We start from the raw sequence: 27640 nt of genomic DNA, 5'->3' as shown, positions 1-27640 counted from the left end.
GAGATCCACCTTTTCCTGCAGGCTGATTGTTATTCTTGGTCTCTTAATGAGACTCAGGCTGTAGCCCCCAACAAGGTGTAAACTCCACAGGGTGGGGAGAGAGGTTTTCCAACAGAGAGGGACAACTGCTTCCTCTGCCCTCCCCCCGAGAAAAAAACTGCCTGGATAGTAAAGGTCTGCCTGAGAAAGATGTCCTCTACTGTATGGGGGAATGACTCAGCACAGGTAACCAGGCGACTGCCCTCCAAGCCCTATCTCCAGAAGCCTTAATCCTGGATTCTCCTCACACAGCTTTAGTCCATTCTGCCCTCCTTCTGCAGGAACCCAAGGTGAGTGGCTGCACACAAATTATTTTGCATTGGCTCTTTAGAAGGGTGCTTGCATTTCCAGCCATCTCTCCCTGGCAAATAGAAACCTCACTGCTTTTCACAGCTAGATGTCATATGGTCATCTTTCTCAGTTCTGGTGCTCTTGGCTGGGTACCCAGTGTTGGGTTTAGACCCCAGAATTCTCAGCGGGATCCTCCCACAGCTGAGATATCCCTTTGGATCTTCAGCTGCTGTCTGTGGGGGCCTGAAAAGCCATCTCATGCTTTTGTACTTTTTACTAGTCTCTATGTGGTCTTCATTTTCCATCCTTGGTTATCAGGGTTCTCTCCAGCTAGTGTTCAGATGATTAATCAGTATGGTTTTTCTATATTTTCATTGTAACTCTAGTTTGGTCCTGGGAGAGTGTCAGTGTAGCTCCAATTTAATCTGCCACCATCGTGTAATCCTGTATTTTCTTCCTTAATTAACAAAAAAATGTTTCTTCTGGAGGCTAGAAGCCCAAGATCAAGGTGAAGTCAGGATTGGTTTCTTCTGAAGCTTGTCTCTCTGGCTTATATATGTCCACCTTCTTGCTGCATCCTCACATGATATTTCCTCTCAGTGTGTCTAGATCTCCTCTTCTTCTAAAGACCTGGCATCATGACACAGGACTTGAGGTGGGAAAATAATACAAACATGTCCAAGACTCAGCATCAGAAGTATATAGGCAATGGAAGAAAAATAGGTATAAAATGTGTGGTGGTAGAAGCTCATCTGTGGAAACTTCTTACAATTAGCAGACATGTAAATGCACCTTCTGCATGTGAGCCACTCTCATAGCACATTCATGTGTTTACCAAATAGGAAGCACTCACACCCCCAGTATCACATTTAGTATTAAATGGAACATTATAATTCTATGATTTTTGTTAACAAGCTTAATAGTTATAAAATTTCACATAAAATGATACTGAAATGTCTTTTGAGAAGAATTTGTAAATGAAAATCCACAGCAACAAAAAAGACATTAATTTCATCTTTTGGGTAGGGGACTCAAACACTTTAGTTGAATTGGGATAAGTAAATGATGCACTGTGGTCATAAAGAATTTCACAAAGTAATTTAATATTTTTTAATTGTGAGCAATGTATTATGAAATATAAGGTACTCAAACATTTGTGAACTCTAGTGTAGGCTAGAAGGCAACTGAAATTCATAAGAGAAGTAAATGTTTCATGACTTCTGTTCACCAAAGGTCTCCAAGTATGTGCCTCTCCAATTAAGGTAGCTACCATTACAAACATTTTGAGATTTTTAAAAATGTATTATTATTTTTTAAATTTCCAATTTAACTTGTAATAAAATATTTTAATTAGTATATTGCTTTTCCACTAAAGCAGCACACAAAAATCTGAATATGTAATCTGAAGGAATCTGTACTGAAAAATGTCATAATTAACAAATCCTTCCTTGATGGAAAGCAGGAATGTAGTATAAAATATATGAAAAACCCAAGTGTTACATGCCATTTACAGCTTACTATTCTCTTCTGGCACCTACCTGCTGTTGTTTCTTATCCTCAGCTTTCATAGCTAGTATCAGGCTTCTAACAAATGTCTGAAGTTTAAAGTATTTTTGCTTTTGAATCTCTAGCTCATTTTCAATGAATCTGACTTCTTCATTCTAAAGGAGAAAACATCAAATGATATAATTACCCTATGCAAGCTGGGACTGTACATAGCTGATGCACAACAAAATTATTAAAAACAATCAAATTAGAGAGACAATGTAGAAAATAAAATTTTAGCATAAAGGAATATAAAGCACAGAAGGAAACCGTCCTTTTATTCAAGGGCTGTTTTTTAAGCAAACCACTAACAGAAAACAATTTGGAAGGTCAAAAATCCAATGAAATCAATCCAGTAAGAGGAAAATCAAGAAACAGTTCCCTTATTAGAAAGACTCCTCCTATATTAAACCTAATTAGCATTTGGATTAGGATTAAGAATAGAGAGTCCAATTAACCCCAAGTAAAAAGCAATTGCAGATCCAGTAACACAGACTGTACCATTCACAAAACCAAATACTGAGAACTAGAAAGGTTAATATATATATAGTTTTTTACCAAGGAGAGACTTTAATTATTATGAAAACTTTCTTAAGTAGTTTGCTGAGTCCCCTGTCTTTATGTAAGAGTCTGTTACTCAGAAAATATCTCCAAATATAGCACTGTATCCTACTAATTTGAGACCAATTATCTAGTCACTGTTTTTGCTAGTTGTGTAGGACAAAAGCAATAGACTAGGATTTGGGAGGATTTTAGTGCCAAGTTTATTGATAGTTGTGTAAACTTGGGAAGGCTATTCTCTGTGACTTTGTTTATTCATCAGTAAAATAAATATAATATTAATACTATTTGGATATTTTAAGTTTGAGGATAAATTTCAAACAAGAAAATGGGCATTAAATGCTCTGAATATATTTAATATTAAAGCTACAGTAATCAAGAAATCAAGAATATGTGGTAATGGCAAAAGGGTAGACATAAAGGTCAGTGAAACAGAACAGAGTGTCCAGAAATACATATGCTGAAAAAGGTAGATATATTTGGTTGATTTTCAAAGAACGTGCTGAAGTAACTCAATGGACAAAGAAAGGGTACTATTTCAAAGAACAGTGGTTGAACAATTGTAAATGTATATTTTAAAAAAGATATCAACCCTGACCTCACATCATAAACAAAATTTAATAAGAAATGAATTATATACTGAAAAGTAAAACCAAAAACTCTAAAACTAGATTTTAAAAAAAGAATAAAATCTTTGTGACCTTGTGTTAGACAAAGATTCCTCAAGGGGATACAAGAAGCATGAAACCTAAAAGAAAGACTTCATCAAAGTTTTAAAAAGAGTTTGACCTTCAAAAGATAATGTTAATAATATAAAAATACAAGCTACATATTTGTAAATCAAATATCTGTTAAAGACCTGCATTCAGAACACATAAAGAACTTTTGCAACACAATTATAAGACCAGAAACAAATAAACAGCAGGCAAAGTCTTTGAACACATACTTTACCAAAGAAGATATGTGAATGATCAATAAACACATTAAAGTACTTAATATCATTTGTCATTAAAGAAATGAAAATTAAATCTGATATTAGATTGTACTACTAACATACTACAAAGGGTAAAGTTAAAGAGACTGACAATAGTACATGCTGATAGCAATGTGGAACAATTAGAGGTCTCATATATTGCTAGTATGAGTGTAAAAGGATACATCCACTTTGAAAAATGTTTGGCAGTTTCTTATAAAATTAAATCTACTCTTTCCTATCATCTCACTCAACAATCCTACACTTACCCAAATGAAATAAAAACACATGTCCACCAAAAACATCTACACTAATAAAAGAGAAACATGGTAATTGGCTTACTACCGCAGCCCTTTTCATTGGCTAATCAGTGAGATATGCAAATTAACTGTCAGCCAAGATGGTGGCTGGCAGCCAGGCAGCTTGAAACTAACATGAGGCTTGCTTGCCTCAGTGATGGAGGAAACCAACATTCCCCGCCTGCGGCTGCAGGCCTCTGAGCCTGCAGTTTAAGAAACTCTGTAACAAATACCACCAGGCTTCAGCCAGCAGTATGGCAACATTGTAAGCAAAGGCCAGAAACCTAAGAGCTGGAGCCAAGCCTCAAAGCTAAAGCTGCCCCAGAATAAAAAAAAGAAAAAAAAAAGAAAAAAAGGAGCAGTTGGGAGCTTCAGTCCCAGCCTGAAAACAGCCCTCAGCCCCTCACCCAGACTGGCCAGGCACCCCAGTGGGGACCCCCACCCTGAAGGGTGTGTGACCAGCAGCAAACAGCCATCATCCCCTCACCCAGGCTGGCCAGGCACCCTAGTGGGGACCCCCAGCCTGAACCAGGACACTCTTCAGGGCAAACCAGCTGGCCCCCACCCGTGCACCAGGCCTCTATCCTATATAGTAAAAGGGTAATATGCCTCCCAGCACCGGGATCAGCAGAGCTATGAGGCCTCCCGGCACCGGGATCAGCGTGACAGGGGGCAGCACCCAAACCCCCTGATCGCCCTGCAGCTCTGTGTGTGACAGGGGGCGGGGCCACAACCTCCCTATTGGCCCTGCTCTGTTCATGACAGGGGAAGGCGCCCCAACCCCCTGATCGGCCCTGCTCTGTGCCTGATAGGTGGGAGCTCCCCAACCCCCTGATCGCCCTGCGGCTCTGTGTGTGACAGGGGGCAGGGCCACAACCTCCCTATCCACCCTGCTCTGCTCGTGACAGGGGAAGGCTCCCCAACCCCTGATCAGCCCTGCTCTGTGCCTGATAGGGGAGAGCTCCCCAACCCCTGATCAGCCCTGCTCTGTGCCTGATAGGGGGGGGGCTCCCCAACCCCTCCCCCCCCACGGGCCCTGCTCTGTGTGTGATGGGGTAGAGCCATAACCTCCCCGTCGGCCCTGCCCTGAGTGTGAGAGTGGCGGTGCCCCAACCCCCTGATTGGCCCTACTCTGTGGGTGATAGAGGGAGGTGCCCCACCCCCTGATTGGCCCTGCTCTGTGTGTGACAGGGGGCAGCGCCCCAACCCCGATTGGCCCTGCTTTGTGCATGACAGGGTACAGAGCCCCAAGCCCCCTGTTGGGCCCTGCTCTGTGAGTGACAGGGGGCAGCGCCCCAACCCCCTGATCGGCCCTGCTCTGTGAGTGACAGGGGGCAGCGCCCCAACCCCCTGATTGGCCCTGCTTTGTGCATGACAGGGTACAGAGCCCCAAGCCCCCTGTTGGGCCCTGCTCTGTGAGTGACAGGGGGCAGCGCCCCAACCCCCTGATCGGCCCTGCTCTGTGAGTGACAGGGGGCAGCGCCCCAACCCCCTGATTGGCCCTGCTTTGTGCATGACAGGGTACAGAGCCCCAAGTCCCCTGTTGGGCCCTGCTCTGTGAGTGACAGGGGGCAGCGCCCCAACCCCCTGATCGGCCCTGCTCTGTGCGTGACAGGGGGTGGCGCCGCAACCTCCCCATCGACCCTGCCTTGAGTGTGACAGGGGACGGTGCCCGAACCCCCCAATCGGCCCTACCCTGATCGTGACTGCGGGTGGGATCACAACCTCCCAATCTCCCTGCTCTGTGCATGACAGGGGGCGGAGCCCCAACTCCCCAATTGGCCCTGCTGTGAGCCCGACCAGGGGCTGCACCTAGGGATTGGGCCTGCCCTCTGCCACCCGGAAGCAGGCCTAAGCCAGCAGGTTGTTATCTCCCGAGGGGTCCCAGACTGTGAGAGGACACAGGCCGGGCTGAGGGACCCCCCTCCCCCCCAAGTGCACAAAGTTTTGTGCACTGGGCCTCTAGTATATATATATTCATAGTAGCTTTATTCACAATAGCCAAATACTAGAAACAACACAAGTGGTCATCAGTAGATGAATAAACAGATTGTACTCATGGTTACATGACTGTGCCTATTTGTCAAAACTTATATAACTGTATAAGGAAGTGAATTTTATTTTATGGAAATTAAAAAAAAATGATTAAAAATAAAAAAATAATTTTTTAGCCAGCCTCTTTTCCAAAGCACATGGAAATGATCTATAAGTATTCTTTGCAGCTGGAGAATATGTTTCAAAGTACACAGCAAGACCTTTAACAGCATTTTTTCAAAATTTTCATAAAATACATTAAAATAAGTTAATTCTATGGGCATTTTTATTTTTTAATATATATTTTTTTATTGATTTCAGAGAGGAAGGAAGAAGGAGAGAGAGATAGAAACATCAATGATGAGAGAGAATCATTGATTGGCTGTCTTCTGCATGCCCCCTACTGGGGATCAAGCCCACAACCCGGACATGTGCCCTGGCAGGGAATTGAACTGTTACCTCCTGGTTCATAGGTCAGTGCTCAATCACTGAGCCACACTATCCAAGCTGGGCATTCTTATTGTTTCAGATGAAAGGGCACAGTTGTATTAATCACATTCAATATATGAACATGTTTATTACATCAATTTCATCAGCTCAGTTTAGAACTTATTTTACTTAGTAAAACTACTTCCTTTTCAGACCATTTAATATCAAGTTAATCATCTGCAAATGGTGATTCAAGTTAAATTCCTTATCCAAAGGCACTCTACAGCGATCAAATTTACAAGCATTAAAATAAAGTTCAACATGCTCCTGTCATAATACATTTGATTAATTCTAAATTTTGGGGTTTTTAGTATTCATTGTCAGAACTATAGTATGAGTAAAGTGCTGACCAGGAAGTCTTTTTGAATACAGGAGATATCGATCATCATTATCTTAGTGTCTCCAATGAATATACAGTCCTTTTAAGCTGCATTTATAGTCCATTAAAAAATTAAAAACAGTAATTCACATTTGCAAAAGTCATGAAACATCTATTGATATGCAGATCTCTAATTTCTAATGTGAACATTGCTCTTCCTCAGTATTTATGCAATGTTTGATAAACATAAACAACTTTAAGATAATATTGCAGACATTTTTTCTTAGAGCTGCATTTTGCAAGTCTATTAAAAACTTCCAAGACTAGAAGCAGTAATGAATGTGTACTTTAGAGATTTTCCTAAGTAAATGGAGTGTTTGTGAGAAGAACTAGTAAGGTAACATCAGCCACTGACTTTCAGAAAACAATATCTAGCTCATTTGTATCATTAAAATCTTCTCTACATTCCAGTAAAGTTTGTCAATTCTTCTCCAAGGTGATTGTAGGGAACATTCAAGGTGTTATTTTGTGATATAGTACTCATGCCTCAGGGATCACTAATTTGTCTCATAAGCATTTGGGTTAGTTAGAACTCCTAGCAATATGGATTTTTAGGAATATATTTCAATCAGAAACTCCAGTACACCCAAACTGAGCATTAATAGTTACACAGTAACAATTATCAAATACACATCAGAAATATTCATTCATTCTGCTGCAATGAATCCCAAGAATAATGGGAGACTGTTTAATTTAGTGTAGGAAAAAGTTATTATGATCCAGCTTCTTGTCTTAATTGATTTCATAGAAACGAGTACTTGCATAATAGTATTAAAAATATTTCCAAGGATACTTTAATGTATTCACTCACTCAGGAACTAGTTACTGGACACCTATGTGCTAAACACTAGACCAGATAACACATAGATAAATACATCTCTTCTTTCAAGAAGCTTTTAAAAGGAATTATACTTAAGAAACTTAGAAAGTGATTTTGATTCCAAAACAAGAAGTACTAACGTGTATGCAAATAAAATGCAAATATGCTCTGAAGAAAGATTAAATTCCCAAACTGATGAGGCTGTTTTAAATCAACATCCTGAAATCAGCGATGAGAACTGTTACATGAGGTTTCACTTACCCTTACTTTAAGGTAACAAATTCACAGATGAGGTGAACTGAAATGTTTTTAATATTGATTATAAAAATATATATTTCTATACAGAGGCTGATGTTTGAGAGTTAAAGAAGTTTATGTAGGATCGTGATGTGTTATAAAAGTTATCCTTAATAGGGTAGTGAATGGCCCCTTGTTCCCACAGCATTTACCACAATGGAAAACCCTGGATTATTAAATGTCTTTTAGAGTTCAATGAAAATGTTAAATAAGATTTCTAGACTGGACACACTGCCTTGCCCTGGCCTTTAGCTCCAAAATTTCTCAAGTCTCTTGGAAGGAACACCAGAGGGGAAAGCTCCTAGAAAGAATCCTCAGAGTTCTGGACACAACCCTATCTGAACTGCTTGAAAGTGTTAAGAGGAGCACACTTAACAGCTGTGCGAACCAGTCATCTTTCTGTAGTTTCCATAACCTGTGCCAAGCAGTGGCTTGCAGAGCCATTTTAATCCTGTTCCAGGTATTTAGAAATATATGATCATGTAGGAGAGATTAGAATGCTCTCTAGTACTTCAGAAATGAAAACTTTATAGTTTTGTTAGTTGGAAATACAGTTTAAATACAGGATTGTATTGTGCTTTTTGACCACTTAGAAAACAAATTTCAAAAGATAATTTCCTTCTGTGTTTACACTATTTAATATTTTAAAATCTGACATGTTATGCACATTTGGAAAACAAAATCTTTTGAATGACATAACTTTGAATTATAGTAAAAGTGAAAAAAATTTGAGAAAATGACAGCTGTTGTCTTTTTCTGATTAGAGTTATGTTATTTTCTGTTAATATCTAAGTACTAGTCTCTGTTTTGAACTCTTATGATATTTCAATAAAATAATTTTGTGTATGGAAAAATTATTGTGTGACCAAAATTTCAGAAGACCCCAAAGTTAACTTGTAAGATGTGATACTGATTAACAAAGGGAAAACAATTATACATATATGCAGAAAATGTATTAACATATGGGCTGATAGCTTAATTCAAAATTGAATAAAAACAATTGTGTATGTGATGTCAAAATAAGTCTTTCAATTTAGTAACAAGTGATATTCAGAAAGGGTAATTTCTATTTATATTCATTTGGTATTTGCATTAGGGATTGTTTTTAAACTTCTCCTAAAAGAGATATACTATTGTATGTTTTAAAAATGGTCTTCAGAAGTTATAATAATTTAAGATGAAATTAGCAAAGGAAAAATCTGGAAAAAAAATCCCTTTTATTACCACTTAAAAATGAACATTAAGTTTAAAAAAAGCATTGCTATAAATTTCACATTAATCATCACTATGCACAGCATCACCTTGTACCTCATCAATACCTACTCCTATTGAGAAAACCCTGTGCTTATAACTATAGCCACTGAGCCAGCCAGTATTAATTAAAATGACCTGCACCCTGACTGATATTGAAGTTATCTGAGAGAGTCAGTGTGGAGCCCAGCATGTTTAACTTATCAAGTGGAAGTGAAATAGACCAATACATAAGTACTGTAGAAGTCTGCCTCATCTAATACCTTCTCTTAATGAATTCACAATTTGAAATATTACTTTTACCTTATAATCCAAGAAAGAATTCACTTGTTCTACTTCAGAATTACTTATCACGTCACTTTCTTCATCGTCAATAATTTCTATTTTCTGTAACACAGAGAAGTTTTCATAAATATAGATTTTATCATCATTACTACACTCAACAATGTATAGAGTGTATACATTCAATGTTCAGCTTTAGCTAGGGATTATCTAGTCTAGGATATCCGGAATAAACACAGGTCGTCTAGTGTTAACACCCAGTGTTGAGTCTAAGCCCCATCCCTCGATCTTCAATTGATTACTGCTTAGTAAATAGAAAATGACTGAAAGGAGGATAAGGGGGGAATTTATAATAGTGTCAACAATACATAAATTTAATTTAATTTAAAAAGAAATTACTGCTATACTATTTAAAATAGAAAAACAAAACAAAACAAACAAAAAACCCTTTCACAATATCCCTTAAAAAAAACAGGCATTCAAATTCTGCTTAATAGTGCCCTCCAGTGACAGGGAAGTGTTTTCCTATAAGGGTAGTGTATCTAAAGGTAACCATACTTAATTGGTTTAAATATTTTTTAAGTCCTCACACATCTCTGCAATTTCTAATGTAAAATTTCAACATAAGAAATGAATTGCAAAGTCAAATACATTTTTTAAACAATTCACTTATTTACTTCACTCCATTAGCTAGACAATTGAAAGCAGACATGTATGATGTAATGATCAAAATAGCATGGTTATGTGTTTCCTTCACTGGACAGTAAGAAGGAAGAGTGAGAGAGATGCTAAACTGCCCTTAGCTTTAGAGTTAAGGTACAGAATAGTTTGTACAGTATCTTGTACACAGAAGGCACTCATTAAATATCTGTCAAAAGAATAAATAAAACAACTTAGCACTAATGAAAAGAATGATCAATAAGCTTCAACCCTGGGGCAAGACAAGTTCTCTAATCCTGGAACATTTTTCCAAAAGCAAAACCAAAACATAAAACCAGCTCTAATTTTTACTTTTGCATATGAAAAACAGAGTTAAGGAAAAACAATTTTAAATGTTTAAGTCCAGCCAACCCAAAAGAATTTTTTTTAAATATATTTTATTGATTTTTTACAGAGAGGAAGGGAGAGAGATAGAGAGTTAGAAACATCGATGAGAGAGAAACATCGATCAGCCGCCTCCTGCACATCTCCTACTGGGGATGTGCCCTCAACCCAGGTACATGCCCTTGACCGGAATCGAACCTGGGACCTTTCAGTCCGCAGGCCGACGCTCTATCCACTGAGCCAAACCGGTTTCGGCCCAAAAGAATTTTTTAACAGAAAAAAGTTAAGCTAGAATTAGTCACTGGGCAGTCTTTTTAGAAGGAGTACATTAATAGCAACATATTGTAGACAGAATTTGAAAACAAGTTCCTACCCAGCAATATATATATATATATATATATATATATATATATATATATATATATATATAGATTAAAAGTCACAAACAATCTTGGAATGATCATATTTGACATATTTTCTATGAGAGTACAATACCATAACAGGGGTTGTGCCCTGTAGGCTTCTGAGTCAGGAGGACAGCTGCAATTAAATTGCTTTCTAATGCTGCCTGGAGATGAATCTAATGTTTTGTTTTTGATTATAATCACTATAAACTCAGGACTTAATTCTGTCAGCTCTCAGCAGACCTCTGATTTGATCATTTTTATGTTATTTTTAAGATTCTCAATATATTTTGATTGGTTCTGGAATAAAGTAGCTAAGTAATCTAGGGAGGAAGGCACCAAAGGCCACTGTATAGATTTGTGCATATAAATAGATCTTATATGTCTTTGTGACTTGGTATGCATGAATAATTGGGGACACTCCAAAGCTACAGGCAGAGCATATCAACCTTTGAAAGTCTGGACTTTTGTCTCTGAAAATCAATTGCTCTTGAAAAATTAAGTGCCTAAGTGACTGTGGGTCACCCCATGCCATTTCTTCATTCATTATCTTCAAATGTCTGCTGCAGGGGAGATCCAGTTCAGAGAAATTCAGGCTAAAATGAGTATGTCTTTAGGGGGAAAGAGGTTCAATATGTAACTTGTATAATGTAGCTCAAATCTGGAGCGGAGAAGATTATTACTTGGTGGAATTTAAGAATACTAGCACAATTAATAATCGTGGGAAACAATTATACTACCTATATAATAAAAACATGATTCTGTCTCAAAATAAAAACTTGTTTTCCTATGCTCCCATTGAATGTAGTGTTAGAAGGGTCAAGCATCAACTTAAGTCAGTACTAAAATCAACAAAATGCAATCCTAAACAATATTGTGCATGTAGAAAACACATATATTGTTGATGTTTAATAAAAAAGAACAAAACTGTATTTTATGTGCTTAACTTTTATTAAGGAGATGTGGCAAGATTACAGTGTTTGATAAACAATGTTTGCAATTAAAGCCAGGGTAAATCTTGAAGTTACAGTCATTTTATAACAGAAAAATCCATTATAGGGACCATTTTTTTTCACATGTAGGGTGCTGATTCATATAGTAAGGCCACAGGTTTTGTTCTCCTTGTCACAATGACCCCAAATTCCTGTTGACTCTGTTGTGAACTAAAGAACCATTTCCTCAGGCCCTCTGCTCTGAGCATCCCCCATAGGGGCCATTTTTAAAAAGTTGCAGTTAGGCACAAAACACTTATTCAAAAGCAAAAGCAAAGCACAATGACATTTGCCTTTATGTCTGACTTTAATACCATCTTGATATCTTGAAAGACTCAGAATATAAACAGATATTGCTAATACAGCTCCTTAGAGGACAGCTCTATATACCAATAATGCTTATATTTGTACAAAACCCAGTTTAATCCACACATAGCTTGTCTCTGCCTGCTATTCAATTGCTTAATACTGTTTTTCCTCCATTGATGCAATTTTTAAGCTAACAGAGTCCAATTAAGTAGAAAGAAGAAAAGATTCCAAGCACACTATATAAGATAGATATGGTCTGAACAGAGACCTTGGATTAAGGAATCCTTGGATACAAGTCCCAGAATCAACAAAGGCTTCCTTCATAATCTCAGGCTAAACTCTTTTTTAATTCTGCCATCTACTAAATGAGAAGAAATCTGCTTTTTGCTAAATGTGTTGAAGAAAATAACTTGTTATGTATAAAATATCCTATGTGTAGTAAGCATTAGATTTTTATATTTGCAATCTCTTAAATTGAAAAATCTCGGGTTAAATTGACAGTGCTTTAAATTTCATTTATTAAACTGTCAACGATATAGAATTCCCTGGTAATGGTTCTGTTTTAGTTTCTAAAGTGGAGTTATACCTTAATTTGAAAATACTAATATCGTCACCAACTAGGAGCATATCCTTGAAATCCATCATGTAATGAGAAAATAATTTCAAAATGTACATACCACATTATCTTCGGATACTGCATGGTGGTCCTCCTCCTTATCAGCCCTTGTCTCATTAGGAACAACTTCATTGGACTCTTCCATAGACAAAAAGGCCATGATTTCATTTTACATTCCTCAAAACTTTATTGAGAATGCTTTAGTCAAGATCAATTAAATAATCTATTTTAAAAGACACATATGGCAAATTCACTTCATACATGCTTTGTTGAGCCACTCTATTTCTTAAATGTGGATAGGTAAAAATACAAAGATGGTCACCATTGTGTTATTTATAACTGAAAAAAATGGAAGCAACCTATATGCTTAACCATGAGAATTGGAGAAGTCATGTTGGGCCTAACCCTACAATAAAAGCAATGAAGCTACTGAAAATGAAGTAGAAAAATAGTTGATAATTAATAAAATATTCATGATATATTGGAAAGTGAATAAATGAAAGTGACAAAATCTACTATGTAGGTACACTAAAAAATGTGTACATATTCCTGGAGAAAGAAAACTAACACTATTTACATAAAAACATTGCCATTATTATTTCTGGATAAAATTACAGGCAATTTTTATTTTTCTTCCTTTTGTCTAATTTTACTTATTTTCTTCCATTTTCTCTTTCATAATTAAACATTTTTAAATGAACATGCATTACTCATTGCAATAAGAGAAAAGTGATAATTTTCAAATACATGATATGATATAAAGCTATAAATATAGCACGTTTCCAATTTTTTTAAAAAGCATGGGTTTGTGAATGCACGCGCGCACACACACACCCACCCACTATTGTACATATGTAGAGAAAACACTGTCAAAAACTTCCCCCACCTCCATTTTTAAAATGGTTATCACTGAGGGGTAGGGTTATTTCCAAAATTCTTATTGTATTTTCCAATGTTTTCTATAATGAAAATATATTATTTTTATGATCAAAATTCAGTATTTTTTAAAAAATGAGAAATAAAAGAAAAATTAATCCAGAGAAACCAGTCTACTAAAAGGTTCTCTGTGTTGAGGTAGAGGAAGTGGTTAGTTCACAGCATAGGATATCTACAATATAACCGCCTGTTTTAGATTACCCCTAACTCTACTTCTTAGGAAAACAGGGAAGCAATGTTTCTCTCTGTTCTTCCTGCACAGCCATATTATGAAGATTATTTGCATAAATACTAGTGGAAGTCTTTAGCCCCTTGGTGACCGACATTTTATTTCGCCATATAAAGCAGAACAAAAATATTTATCAGCCCTTGAGGTTTTTCCAAATCCATTCCTTTCCATGGAAAGACATATAGGTGTGCTCTGTACGAACATGGGGATGATTAGGAGGAAAATATGGTTGATCTAGGAACTCACGTATGAATACATAGATAATTAGTGTTTAAGCATCCAGGGAAATTTTACTGGAGTTTTAATGCAAAGTTCAATTTATTTTTAAATATATTTTTATTGAGTTTAAAGAGAGGTTTGGGGTGGGAGAGAGAATAGAAACATCAGTGAAAGAGAAACATCGGTTGGCTGCCTCCTGTATGCCCTCTACTGGGGATTGAGCCCTCAACCCGCTGACCGGAATCCTGGTTCATGAGCCGATGCTCAACCACTAAGCCACACCTGCTGGGCTATTTTTAAAAAATAAAATAATGGTTCCTAGACAGAAGAAGCTATTGTCTATTTGTTATTTAGAGATTTCAAATCACAGGCTTTTCAATTCCTACATAATCGGCAACTAAATGAAATGAAGGGAAGGAAAACTGTCATCAAGTTTAGTTTCATAGCTGGTATTAGTACTGAAACCCTCAGAATAGGGGTTATTTTGTTAATCAACAACGTCATTACTGGAATCACTTGCTCATAATTTTGTACACAGTTCTGCTTTACCAGAAACATGCTCATTCATGGTTAATTATAAGATGTAAACAAAAACTGTTTTGAAGATCCCTAAAATAAAAAGTTGTGAAATGATACAGCTGTATAAGGCATGTTTTCTTTAACTTACAGATAATTTCTACGTTAGTGACAGCTTGAAAGTTAAACATTGCCAATGTTTCTGGTTATTGCCCCCCAAAATCAGCCTTGCCAATTGGAAACTAAACAAGTAAGCGGAATTATTAATCAGTGAAAACTCTAGAGAGCATTTTACGTGGTGTCCATAGTAACTATATGTAGATTTATTTTTCATGTGCACACCCACATAATAAAGCTAAAAAAAGGTTTCGTTATGAAATTTAACATTATAGATATTCATTTTCCCATACTTTAAACAATTTGCTTCTCAAAGTAGTAGAAATCTTGAAAATTGCTCAACCATAAATATATTTGGTGGACACAGAACTTGAAATTAAGAAACTGAGTCATCTATTACTTCTGAAACATTTGCAGTTAGGTGAGGGATAAAGCCAGGTAGCTAGGATTTTTATTGTTGTTGTTGTTGTTTGTTTTTAATCAATATCAACCACAACTTCTCTTTCCTACATACAGGAAATGAAAATGGAATAAGTGAAGGAGAGGTAAAAGGTGAAAGTTAGAGGTAAGTCAGAAGTTCTTTATCAGGGAAGTACCTATTCTATCAGAAGCAAAATAATGAAATTGAAACTGCTGAAAGATCAACAGCATCTTTTGGTGACTTTGGCTAAACCTGCCTTTTACTGTCTTTTGAAAATAATCCTTGTGTTTGCTTGTAGAAATTTTTTCTAGAAACTTTTTTTCATCCTCACCTGAGGATATGTTTATTGATATTTTGAGAGAGGGAGAGAGAGAGAGAGAGAGAGAGAGAGAGAGAGAGAGAGAGAGAAGAGAAACATCCATAAATTGCCTCCTGTAAGCACCCCAATCAGGTATCAAACCTGAAACCTAGGAATGTGACCCAACGAGGAATGACACTCCAACCAACTGGGCCACCTGGCCAGGCTTTTAGTGTGATTTTTAATTGATTTTAACAGGTAAAATGTAAGACCTGATTTAAAAACACTTTTCTTTTCTTCTTGGACATTTGGAAGACTATCAATGGCCATATTATAAAGGACCCTGAATTTCAAGTTGTTACATTTCTTAAATCGTATGGTCAGGTACTCTTTATTCTGTCTCTCTATAACTATAATGTCATGCAGTTAATGAAAATCTCAAAGTAAACAAAAATTTAACTACATTTTCATAACTGGAAAATAATATGTTTAGTGTATTTTAAAGGTATGATATTAGTCTAGGCCAGATAAATCATTTCACTTAATTATCATAAAAAGATCACCCAATTAAGTCACTCAGATTACTATTCTGCATCAGCAAAATGAGGAAGCAAATAGGACAGTATTTAAAAAGGACTCTTTTCTGTACTTGAACATTCTTTTATGATTTTATGGTGCAATTTCTGATGAAAATGAAAAGCTTACCATGCATCTGTAAAAAATAAATCACCAAGAGGAATTCTAGGCAATCTCACTTCCCATAAAGTATTTTTTGATTCATGCATTCAGTTCTCTCTCCTTTTTCACATTAGATCTTGATTACTCTGACAGCTCTCTAGAGAACACACTATTAAATGACAAAGGTTGCCAGTGTAGAAGCAGTGGTATATTAGCAACATTAAAATGTGCTCACTTTTTTTTCCATTAATTCGTTATTTTTTAAAATTCCTTCTTGGATGGCGGGGAGTGGGAGATGGGAAATTAAACTCTCCTTAGGGGTTTATGTAATTTTATTTTATCATATTTATTTCCTCACAGCTTTCCCATCCACCCATAGAAACACACAGTCATTCTCTAAACATCTGTTTGTGAATCAGTGAAAACACTCAAGTACTCCCAGGCATAGTAAATACAACTATTAGGCAAAAATGGTTTAATGGACACCTAGATTAGAAATAAGGAGCTTGAAAATAATAATGGCTTCTCTTTTTTTCTGATTCACAGTTTTTCCATACACTAAATTCTCTGTTATGATCTTCATCAATATCTATAACAAATGTTGGTAAGAAAGAAAATACATGGCCCTCTCAATATTAACAGCTTTTATATCCCTTTCATTACTCAATCTACTGCAATCTGGTTGTCTATCTCACCCATGCAATTGCTTTTTCAAAGAATTCCTTAAACACCGAATCCAATGGCTTCTCATTCACTTTTTGTAAATTTTATTTTCCCTGCTTTATTGAGGTATAATTGGTATACAAAAATTAATGTATACAGTTTGGTGAGTATATATATATATATATATATATATATATATATATATATATATACACATACATACATATTCCTGTTACTATCACTACAGTCTAGGAAATAAACATATTCATCAGCTTCAAAAAAGTCCTTGTTCCTTTTTTGGTGTTCAGAACACAACATGAATTATCCTCTTAAGTTTTTAAGTATACAATTCTTTATTGCTAACTATAGGCACTATGTTGTTCAGCAGATCTCTGGAACTTACTCCTCTTGTATAACTGTAACTTTATACCCCTTGAACAACAACTCCCCACACCCCTCTGCCCAATTCCCAGGTGCCACGATTCTATTGTCCACTTGTATACCTTGGACCATTTTAGATGCCTCATATGAGAGGAATTTCTACTCAACCTATATGAGATAGTTGAGAGAATAACCCCTCTTCCTCATGAAATGTCTCTCTTTCTTTGGTTTTATAAATAATATAATATCCTGATCCTTTTGTGCCTGAATGTTCTTTCAATGGCACCCTTTTATACTCCAGTTCCCAAATATAGATTGTTCTTAACACACAGTCCTTGTCTATCTTACTCTCTGGTTTTCCATTTTCTCACTTAACTATATTTTCTATATCTATGGTTAGATATTATTTTGGCCTCACGGTGGGTTACTCCCAGGTATCTTCTCATGTTACAATTGCTCTTCTGAGTTCCATACCCAAATTATTGAAGGGTATGCTGTAAAGCTCCACATGGATGTCCTGCCATCATCTAAAATGCAACACATGCAAAACCGAATTCTGAATTTATCTTCACACATCATGCTATGCATTTAATGCAGTGCCAATAAAAATATTAAATGAATTATGGGGAGGGGACTTGTGGAAAGAAATTTTAAAGTTCATCTAGAAGAATCAGTGTGTTTTTGTTACAAGAGCTAAGAATAATGAGAGCCCTACGAAATATTTACAGATTGTATAAAGCCACAGTTATAAATAATCAGATCAATGTAACATAAGAAATTCAGAATTTGACACACATGATATGTATGTACACATATATGAATGTGCATGTACATTTATATGTATACCAGAGGCCCAGTGCATGAAAATTTGTGCACTCAGGGGGTCCCTCAGCCTGGCCTGTGCCCTCTTGCAGTCCAGGACCCCTTGGGGGATATCCACCTTCCTGCTTAGGCCCACTCCCTGGGGAGTGAGTCTCAGATGGCAGTCAGACATCCCTCTGGCATCCCAGGAGCCCTTGGGAGATGTCTGACTAATGGCCTAGACCCACTCCCCAGGGGAATGGGCCTAAGATGGCAGTCAGACATCCCTCTGACAGCCTGGGAGCTCTCTGAGGAGCAGGCCTAAGCCATTAGTTGGACATCCTTAGCTCTGCCATGGAGGCAGGAGAGACTCAGACCACTGCCACTGTGCTGACCAGCCATGAGCTGGTTTCTGGCTGAGCGGCATTCCCCCTGTGGAAGCACACAGACCACCAGGGGGCAGCTTCTGCATTGAGTGTCTGCCCCCTGGTGGTCAGTGCACATTATAGCTACCGGTCATTCCTAGTAATTCTACCATTAGGGTCAATTTGCATATTACCCTTTTATTATATAGGATTTATTATATAGGATATATACTAGCCTGACTATTATCATACTGTCTTTTATAAGTATATATGCTTTACTCAAACTCACTGGAAAATGATTAATTGTTTAATAATTAGTATAGGAGGAATTTGTTAATCATTTGGGAAAATAAAATTGGGTATTTTCCTCTCACATTATAAAGCAAAATAAATTCAAATGTAATAAGTATCAAGTTGTAAAAATGAAATCATAAAGATATAAGTAAATATAGAGGTATATTTACATAATTGTAGTACAAAGAAAGAATTTGTAATTATGACACCAAAGTCAGAAACCATAAAGGAAGGTATTGGTATATCTGACAATATAAAAATTAAAGTAAAACAATCCAAAGTCTATGGGACACAGTGAAAGCAGTTCTGAGAGGTAAATTCATAGCTCTACAGGCCTACGTCAAAAAACAAAACAAAACAAAACAAAACAAAAAAAACAAGAAAAATGGTAATAAATTATCTAACTCTAGAACTTAAAGAATTAGAGAGAAACCAGGAAATCCCAGGGTGAATAGAAGGAAGGAGATAATAAAGATCAGAGCAGAAATAAATGACCAAAAAATCAATATAAAGATCAATGAAACCAAGAGCAGGTTAACTGAAATGATAAACAAGACGTATGAACCTCTAGCAAGGCTCATCAAGAAGCAAAGAGAGAGGACCCAAATAAACAAAATCAGAAATAAAAGAGGCAAAATAACACAGACCACACAGAAATACAAAGGGTTGTAAAAAAATACTATGAACAACTCTATTCCAACAAACTAAGCAACCTGGAGGAAATAGACATAGGCCTAGAAAACTACAACCCTGCAAAACTCAATTGAGAATCAAAAAATCTGAATAGGCCAATAACTAAGGAGGAAGTTGAAGCAGTCATCAAAAAACTTCCAGCAAGCAAAAGCCTGGGGCCAGATGGCTTCACAGGGAAATTTTACCAAACATTCAAAGAAGAATTAAAACCTGTCCTTCTAAGGCTATTCTAAGAAATTAAAAAGGAAGGCACATTTCCAAGCTCTTTCTATGAAACCAGCATTACCCTAATCCCAAAACCAGATAAAGACACCACAAAGAAAGAGAATTACAGGCCAATATCCCTGATGAACATAGATGCTAAAATCCTCAACAAAATGCTAGCAAATTGATCCAGCATTACATAGAAAGATCATACACCATGATCAAGTGGGATTTATTCCAGGGATGCAAGGATGGTATAATATCTGAAAATCAATAAACGTGATACATCACATAAACAGATTGAGAGACAAAATCACATAATCTTATCAATCTATGCAGAAAAGGCATCTGACAAACCCAACACCCTTTCCTGATAAAAACTATTAGCAAAGTGGGAATAGAGGGACCATATCTCAACATAATAAAAGCCTTATATGATAAATCTACAGCCAACATCATACTCAATGGGCAAAACTAAAATCATTTCCCCTAAAAACAGGAACAAGACAGGGATGCCTACTTTAACCATTCCTGGTCGACATAGTATTGGAAGTGCTAGCCATAGCGATCAGACAAGAAGAAGAAATAAAAGGCATCCAAATTGGAAAAGAAGAAGTAAAACTGTCATTATTCACAGGTGACATGATACTGTACATAGAAAACCCCAAAGACTATAAAAAATCTACTAGACTTAATAAATAAATTTGGCAATGTAGCAGGATACAAAATTAACACCCAGAAATCTATGGCTTTTTTATACACAAATGATGAAATGTCAGAAAGAGAAACTAAAAAAAATCTCATTTATCACTGCACCAAAAAAAATTAAGATACCTAGGAATAAATTTAACCAAGGAGGTAAAGGACCTGTACTCAGAAAATTACAGGATGCTGAAAAAAGAGATAGGGGAAAACATAAACAAATGGAAGAATATACCATGTTCATGGATTGGTAGAATCAACATCATTATAATGTCCATATTACCCAAAGCAATCTATAGATTCAATGGAATCCCCATTAAAATACCAACAGCATACTTCAAAGACCTAGAACAAACTATCCAAAAATTCGTATGGAACAAAAAATGATCCTGAATAGCTGCAGCAATCTTGAGAAAGAAGAACAAAGGAGGCAAGAGCATACAATGGAATCAAGACGGTCTCTTCAATAAATGGTGTTGGAAAAATTGGACAGATACATGGAAAAAATGAAAGTGGACCACCAACTTATGCCATACACAAAAATAATTCAAAATTGATGAACTTAAACATAAGATGGGAAACCATAAAAATCTTAGAAGAAGCCATAGGCAACAAAATAGCAGTCATTTGTCGAGCAATATCTTTACTGACACAACTCCTAGGGCAATGGAAGCTAAGGAGAAAATAAACAAATGGGACTACATTAAAATAAAAAGCTTCCACACAGCAAAAGAAACCATCAACAAAACAACAGGAAAGCCCACTGCGTGGGAGAACATATTTGCCAATGTTATCTTTGATAAGTGTTTAATCTTCAAAATTAATAGGGAACTCATACAACTTAACAAAAGGAAGACAAACAATCCAATCAAAAAATGGGTAAAGGGCAAGCCCTCCCCACACACAAAAAAAAAATAAAGGAAAAAAAAATGGGCAAAGGACCTAAATAGACACTTTTCGAACGAGGGCATACAGAAGGCCCAGAGACATATGAAAACATGCTCAAAGTCACTAATCATCCAAGAGATTCAAATCAAAACAACAATGAGGTACCATCTCACACCTGTCAGAATGGCTATCCTCAACACATCAACAAATGACAAGTGCTGGAGAGGATGTGGAGAAAAAGGAACTCTTGTGCACTGCTGGTTGGTATGCAGACTCCTGCAGGCACTGTGGAAAACAGTATGGCGTTTACTTACAAAATTAAAAATGGAACTCCCATTTGACCCAGTAATCCCACTTCTAGGAATATATTCCAAGAAACAGAAACACCAATCAGAAAGGATATATGCATCCCTATGTTCATAGCAGCACAATTTACAATAGCTAAGATTAGGAAACTGCCTAAGTGCCCATCAGCAGATGAGTGGATTAAAAACGGTGGTACATCTACACAATGGAATACTATGCTGCTGTAAAAAGGAAGGAACTCTTACCATTTGCAACAGCATGGATGGAACTGGAGAGCATTATGCTAAGCGAAATAAGCCAGTAGGAGAAAGATAAATATCATATGATCTCACTCATTTGTGGAGTCTAATGAACAACATAAACTGATGAACAAAAGTAGAACCAGAGGCAAAGAAGCATCAAACAGACTGTCCAACCTATGAAGAAAGGAGGGGAGGCTGAGGGAGTAAGAGATCAACAAAGGACTTGTATGCATGCATATAAGCATAACCAATGGACACAGATTAGGGGGTGAACTGGGGGTGGAGGCGATCAGGGAGAGGTCAATGGGAGAAAAAGGAGACTTATGTAATATTTTAAATAATAAAGAATTTATTTTTTTTAAAAAAAGGACTACAAATGTTGGTGTAGATATTGAGAAAAGGAACCCTTGTACACTCTTGGTGGAAATGTAAATTTGTACAACCATTATGAAAAATAGTATGGAGATTCCTCAAAACATTAGCAATCCCCCTTCTGATTATGTAAACAAAGATATTAGATCAGTACCTCAAAAAGGTATTTTCACTTCCATGTTCATTGCAGCAATATTTACATTGGCTAAGATATGAAAATAACCTAAGTGTCTGTTGACAGATGAATAGGTAAATAAATTTATATATTTTTATACATTTATGCATAAATTTATATATAATCTATAATAATAAAAGCATAATATGCCAATTAGACTGGATGTCTTTCCAGATGAAGCTGGGGCTGCAAAGGCTGAGCCCCTTGCATGAATTTCATGCATTGGGCCTTCCCCTGGCTGCCAACACCAGCTTCCCTCTGGCACCTGGGACCCAGTGTTCTCTTTGGCCGCCAGCAGGCACCTGGGACCTGGGCTTCCCTCACAGCCCTGGATTCATCTGGAAGGACATCCAGTCTAATTAGTATATTGAGCTTTTATTATTATAGACTAGAGGCCTGTTGCATGAAAAGATTCATGCAATAGGCCTTCCCTTCCCCTGGCTGCCTGCACTGGTTTTCCTTCAGCACCGGGGACCCAGGCCTTCACTCCGGCCAGAGCCGCCTTCAAAGCCTTTGCTGCTCTGGCCAGAGCCACTTTGATCACTGCTCCAGTTGGAGCAGCTTTGATCATTGCTGCAGCTGGAGCCGCCTTCAAAGCCTTTGCTGCTCGAGCCAGAGCCGCTATGATCGCAGCTCCAGCCGGACTCGCTATGATCGCTGCTTCAGCTGACCCGCTATGATCGCTGCTCTGGCCGGAGCCGCCTTTAGTCTTCGTTCTGCTGCTTCCCGCCTACATATGCAAATTAACCGCCATCTTTGTTGGTGGTTAATTTGCATATCTCACTGATTAGCCAATGGGAAGTGTAGCAAAGGTATGGTCAATTACCTTGTTTGTCTATTATTAGATAGGATAATAGAATATTATTCAACTGTAAAAAAGAGATCTGCCATTTGCAAAGACACAGATGAAACTGGGGACATTATGCTAATTGAAATAGACACAGAAAAAATAGTACTGCATGATCTCACTTATATGTGGGATTTTAAAAAGTCAGATGCATACAAGCAAAGAGTAGGATGATAGTTACCAGGGTGGGGAGGTGGGGAAAATGGGGAGATAATTATTAAAGGGTATAATGTTTCAATTACATAGGATGAATAAGTTTAGAGATTTAAAGTAACACACAATTATAATTAGCAATACTATACTGATTACTAGAAATTTGCTAATCGATTAAATTTCAGTGTTCTTACCATACACAACAAAAAGGTAACTATTTGAGGATATGTGAATTAGCTTATTTTAGTACTCATTTTACTATGTATATGTATATAAAAGGATATACTTTAAATATATATGTATCATTGAAACATAGAAGAAAATAAATCCATTTCTTTTAATATGTTTGACCAAATATTTTGAGTTTAGATTTAAAGTCCAGTAAGCTGAAAATAAACTAATAATGTATCAAATTTACAAAAGCTATAATTAGGATGTGCAGCATATAAAATACCTTGAGAGCTTCCTTCAGACAAACAGATGGATGCTTCATCATTTCTGTCATTATCTTCTTCTACTTCAGGACCAGCTTCCTCTCTTGTTGTGATTGCAGACAAAGAACCAGACTCTGGATGCTCAGAAAAATCAGCAGGGCCTCCCCTTGGAGGTGGAACTTCAATCCCCATTAAACGATACTTTCTTCTTCGATTCCCAATCCAAGTCTTTATAAGAGAAATACAAGAGGAAGCTTTGTAAACATGGAAACTTAGCAGTCTAATCATTAAAATAATTAATGGATGCTGCATAAAACATGATTAAAAGAATTAAATAGGTACCTAGAATAATGAAATTTTATTATTGCTCAATAAGTTAAAATAAAATAATTGTTTTCAATTTTTACATATCTTATTAACAGAAAGATGGCATTTATTTAAATATTCAGACTTTCAAGAAACATGTTGAAGAATGCATTTTGATTTATATATTTATTTCTGTAGAAAATAATCCACCAAATCTTTCAAAAGGAACTTTAATTGGTTTCTTCTCTAAAGGGACCACACATATAGCTGAAATCATAATTCATCTCCCATTTTGAATCTTGCTCTTTATAGGTGAAAATGTGGTTTCTATTAACTTTGACTCCATGATGGTTACCTGGGTATTTCATGTATTCTAAATTTTCATTTTATTGGATTTAGAACCATTTAAAAAATGTTTACATTAAAATAAGTTTTCCCTAACTGGTTTGGCTCAGTGGGAGCATTGGCCTGCGCACTAAAAGGTCCCAGGTTCGATTCTGGTCAAGGGCATGTACCTTGGATGCAGGCACATCCCCAATAGGGGGTGTCAGAAGGCCGCTGATCGATGTTTCTCTCTCATTGATGTTTCTAACTCTCTATCCCTCACCTTTCTTCTCTGTAAACAATCAATAAAATATATTTTAAAAAATAAAATAAGTTTAAAGTGACAGGAAGTTGAAGAGATAGGTCTTCGTTCAGTTGCCTCCAATTAGCATTTTACATAATTATAGCATAAAAACAAAAACAGGAAACATATTACAAAATATGTGTATACAATTCCGTGATCCCTTATCACACCATTGTTCTTCCCTTCCCTCTTACCATTTCCAACACCTGACAAATAATAATCTATATTTTTGAGAATGTTATATAAATGGAGCCATATAGCATGTGACTGTTAATTTTTAATTTATATATTTACTAGAGGCTCAGTGCACAAAATTTATGCACTGGAGGGAGGGTCCCTCAGCCTGGCCTCCTCCCTCTCCCAGTCTGGAACCCCTCGGAGGATGTCTGCCTGCCAGCTTGTGGCTGGATGGCCTTCTGCTGCTGCACAGCTTGCTGCTTGAGCTTCAGCAGCTGCTGCACATGCTCAGGCTGGGACACCATGGTCTGTCCTGTGAACACCATCGAATGGGTGAGTCAAGCATGGAGGCAGGCTCACCCTGAGTTCCCCGCATTTCCCTGAGTCACTGAGTTGTTCAGACTGCCTGCCTTCTTAAGAGAATAGCACCAGAATCGGGCCTAAGCGGGCAGTTGTACATCCATCTCTCAGTCCAGGCCCCTCGGGGGATGTAGCAGTGTGCCAAGCATCAGGTGGCCAGGGAGAAGCCCGAATTGGGGCCGGACGCCAAGCTGCTGGCGCTCATCCTGGCCTGATGTGCCCACTGCCCCTGCTCAATAGTATTGCCGCAGAGTTGGGAGAGGCTCCCCCCATGGCAACTACGCTCACCAGCTGTGAGCCTGGCTTCTGCCTGAGCAGTGCTCCCTGCGTGAGGGCGCACTGACCACCAGGGGGCAGCTCCTGCATTGAGCGTCTGCCCCCTGGTGGTCAGTGAACATCATAGTGACTGGTGGTTCCACCAGGCATTCCACAATTCAGTCTATTTGCATATTAGGGTTTTATTACATAGAATTTTGCATGTTACATTTTTATTGTCTTAAGTTTTACATATGTCTCCTTTTTCCCTGATTAACGCCCCCACCCATTCCCATGCCCAAGGGCAAGCCCCCAGTGCCCCAGTGTCTGTGTCCATTGGTTATGCTAATATGCATGCATACAAGTCCTTTGGTTGAGTTCTAAACACCCCTACTTCCTCTGTAATTTGTCTCTGGATTTATTTTTGCTCAACAATTTATGTTGATCATTATATCCCACATATGAGTGATATCATGTGATGTTTATCTTTCTCTGACTGGCTTATTTTGCTTAGCATAATGATCTCCAGTTCCATCCATGCTGTTGCAAATGGTAAAAGTTCCTTCCTTTTTATAGCAGTGTAGTATTCCATTGTATAGATGTACCACAGTTGTTTTATTATTTTTTTATTGATTTAAGGTATTACATATGTGTTCTTATCGCCACATTACTCCCCACCTCACCCCCCCCCCCCACTCATAGCCTCATCCCCTATTGTCTGTGTCCATTGGTTAGGCTTATATGAATGCATACAAATACTTTGGTTAATCTCTGCCCCTTACCTCCACCCTTCCCTACCTTCCCTTTGAGGTTTGACGGTCTGATCGATGCTGCTCTGTCTCTGGCTCTGTTTCTGTTCATCAGTTTATGTTGTTCATTATATTCAATAAATGAATGAGATCATGTGATATTTATCTTTCTCCTACTGGCTTATTTTGCTTAACATAATGCTCTTCAGTTCCATCCATGCTGCTGCAAATGGTAAGAATTCCTTCGTTTTTACTGTAGCATAGTATTCCATTGTGTTGATGCATCACTGTTTTTTAACTCACTCATCTGCTGATGGGCACTTAGGCTGTTTCCAAATCTTAGCTATGGTGAATTGTGCTGCTATGAACGTAGGGGTGCATATGTCTTTTCTGACTGGTGTTTCTGATTTCTTGGGATATAGTCCTAGAAGTGAGATTACTGCGTCAAATGTAAATTCCATTTTTAATTTTTTGTGGAAACTCCATACTGTCTTCTACAGTGGCTGCCCCAGTCTGCATTCCCTCCAGCAGTGCAAGAGGGTTCCTTTTTCTCCACATCCTTGCCAGCACTTGTCATATGTTGATTTGTTGATGATAGCCATTCTGACAGTGTGGATGGTATCACATTGTTGCTTTGATTTGCATCTCTCAGATGATTAGTGACTGAGCATATTTTCATATGTCTCTCGGCCTTCTGTATGTCCTCTTTAGAAAAATGTCTATTTAGGTCCTTTGCCAATTTTTTGATTGGGTTTTTTATCTTCCTTTTTTTAAGTTGTATGAGTTCTCTGTAAATTTTGGAAGTTAATTCCTTATCTGATATAGCATTGGCAAATATGATCTCCCATGCAGTGGGCTTTCTTGTTGTTTTATTGATGGTTTGTTTTGCTGTGCAGAAGCTTTTGATTTTGATGTAGTCCCATTTGTTTACTTTCTCCTTAGTCTCCATTGCCTAAAGAGTTGTATCAGTAAAGATATTGCTATGACATATGTCAATATTTTGCTGTCTATGGAGTCTTGTAGGATTTTTGTGGTTTCCCATCTTACATTTACTAGCATGTCCTTTAGCCATTTTGACTTTGTTTTTTGTATAGTTTAAGTTGGTGATTTAGTTTCATTTTTTTTTGCATGTATCTGACCAAATTCCCAGCACCATTTATTGAAGATACTGTCTTGACCCCATTGTATGCTTTTGCCTTCTTTGTCAAATATTAATTGAGCATAATGGCTTGCGTCAATTTCTGGCTTCTCTGTTCTGTTTCATTGGTCTATATGTCTGTTCTGTGCCAGTACCAGGCAGTTTGGAGACCGTGGTTTGGTAATATAGCTTAATATCTGGTATTGTGATTCCTCCAGTTTTGGTCTTCTCTCTCAGTATTGCTGTTGGCTATTCGGGGTATTTTTTTTTTCCAGAGGAATTATTGGAGAGTTTGTTCTAGATCTTTGAAATATGGCTTTGGTATTTTAATGGGAATTGAATTGAATCTATAGATTGCTTTGGGTTGTATGGACACTTTACTGATGTTGATTCTATGAACATGAACATGGTATGTTCTTCCATGTGTTTATGTCTTCCTCTATCTCTTTTTTTTTCAGTGTGCTATAA

At 37.3% G+C, this 27640-nt stretch overlaps 1 protein-coding gene across 1 annotated transcript in view; it reads right to left on the bottom strand.

The window, feature by feature from the left end:
* HDX (highly divergent homeobox) overlaps positions 1–27640 on the bottom strand; it is a 151321-nt gene that overhangs the window by 18186 nt on the left and 105495 nt on the right. Inside the window, exons 6-9 of the mRNA XM_081081491.1 lie at positions 23580–23787; positions 12687–12763; positions 9282–9365; positions 1869–1991 (exon numbers count right to left, since the gene is read on the bottom strand). Of these exons, the coding sequence (XP_080937617.1) occupies positions 1869–1991; positions 9282–9365; positions 12687–12763; positions 23580–23787 (492 nt within the window). The remainder of the gene's footprint in view (positions 1–1868; positions 1992–9281; positions 9366–12686; positions 12764–23579; positions 23788–27640) is intronic.

The sequence above is a fragment of the Myotis nattereri genome (genome assembly GCF_964212035.1).
Source record: "Myotis nattereri genome assembly, chromosome: X".
NCBI classification, from domain to species: Eukaryota; Metazoa; Chordata; class Mammalia; order Chiroptera; family Vespertilionidae; genus Myotis; species Myotis nattereri.
The sequence above is the reverse complement of the archived record's forward strand: the minus strand, read 5'-3'. Positions and strand labels throughout refer to the sequence as shown.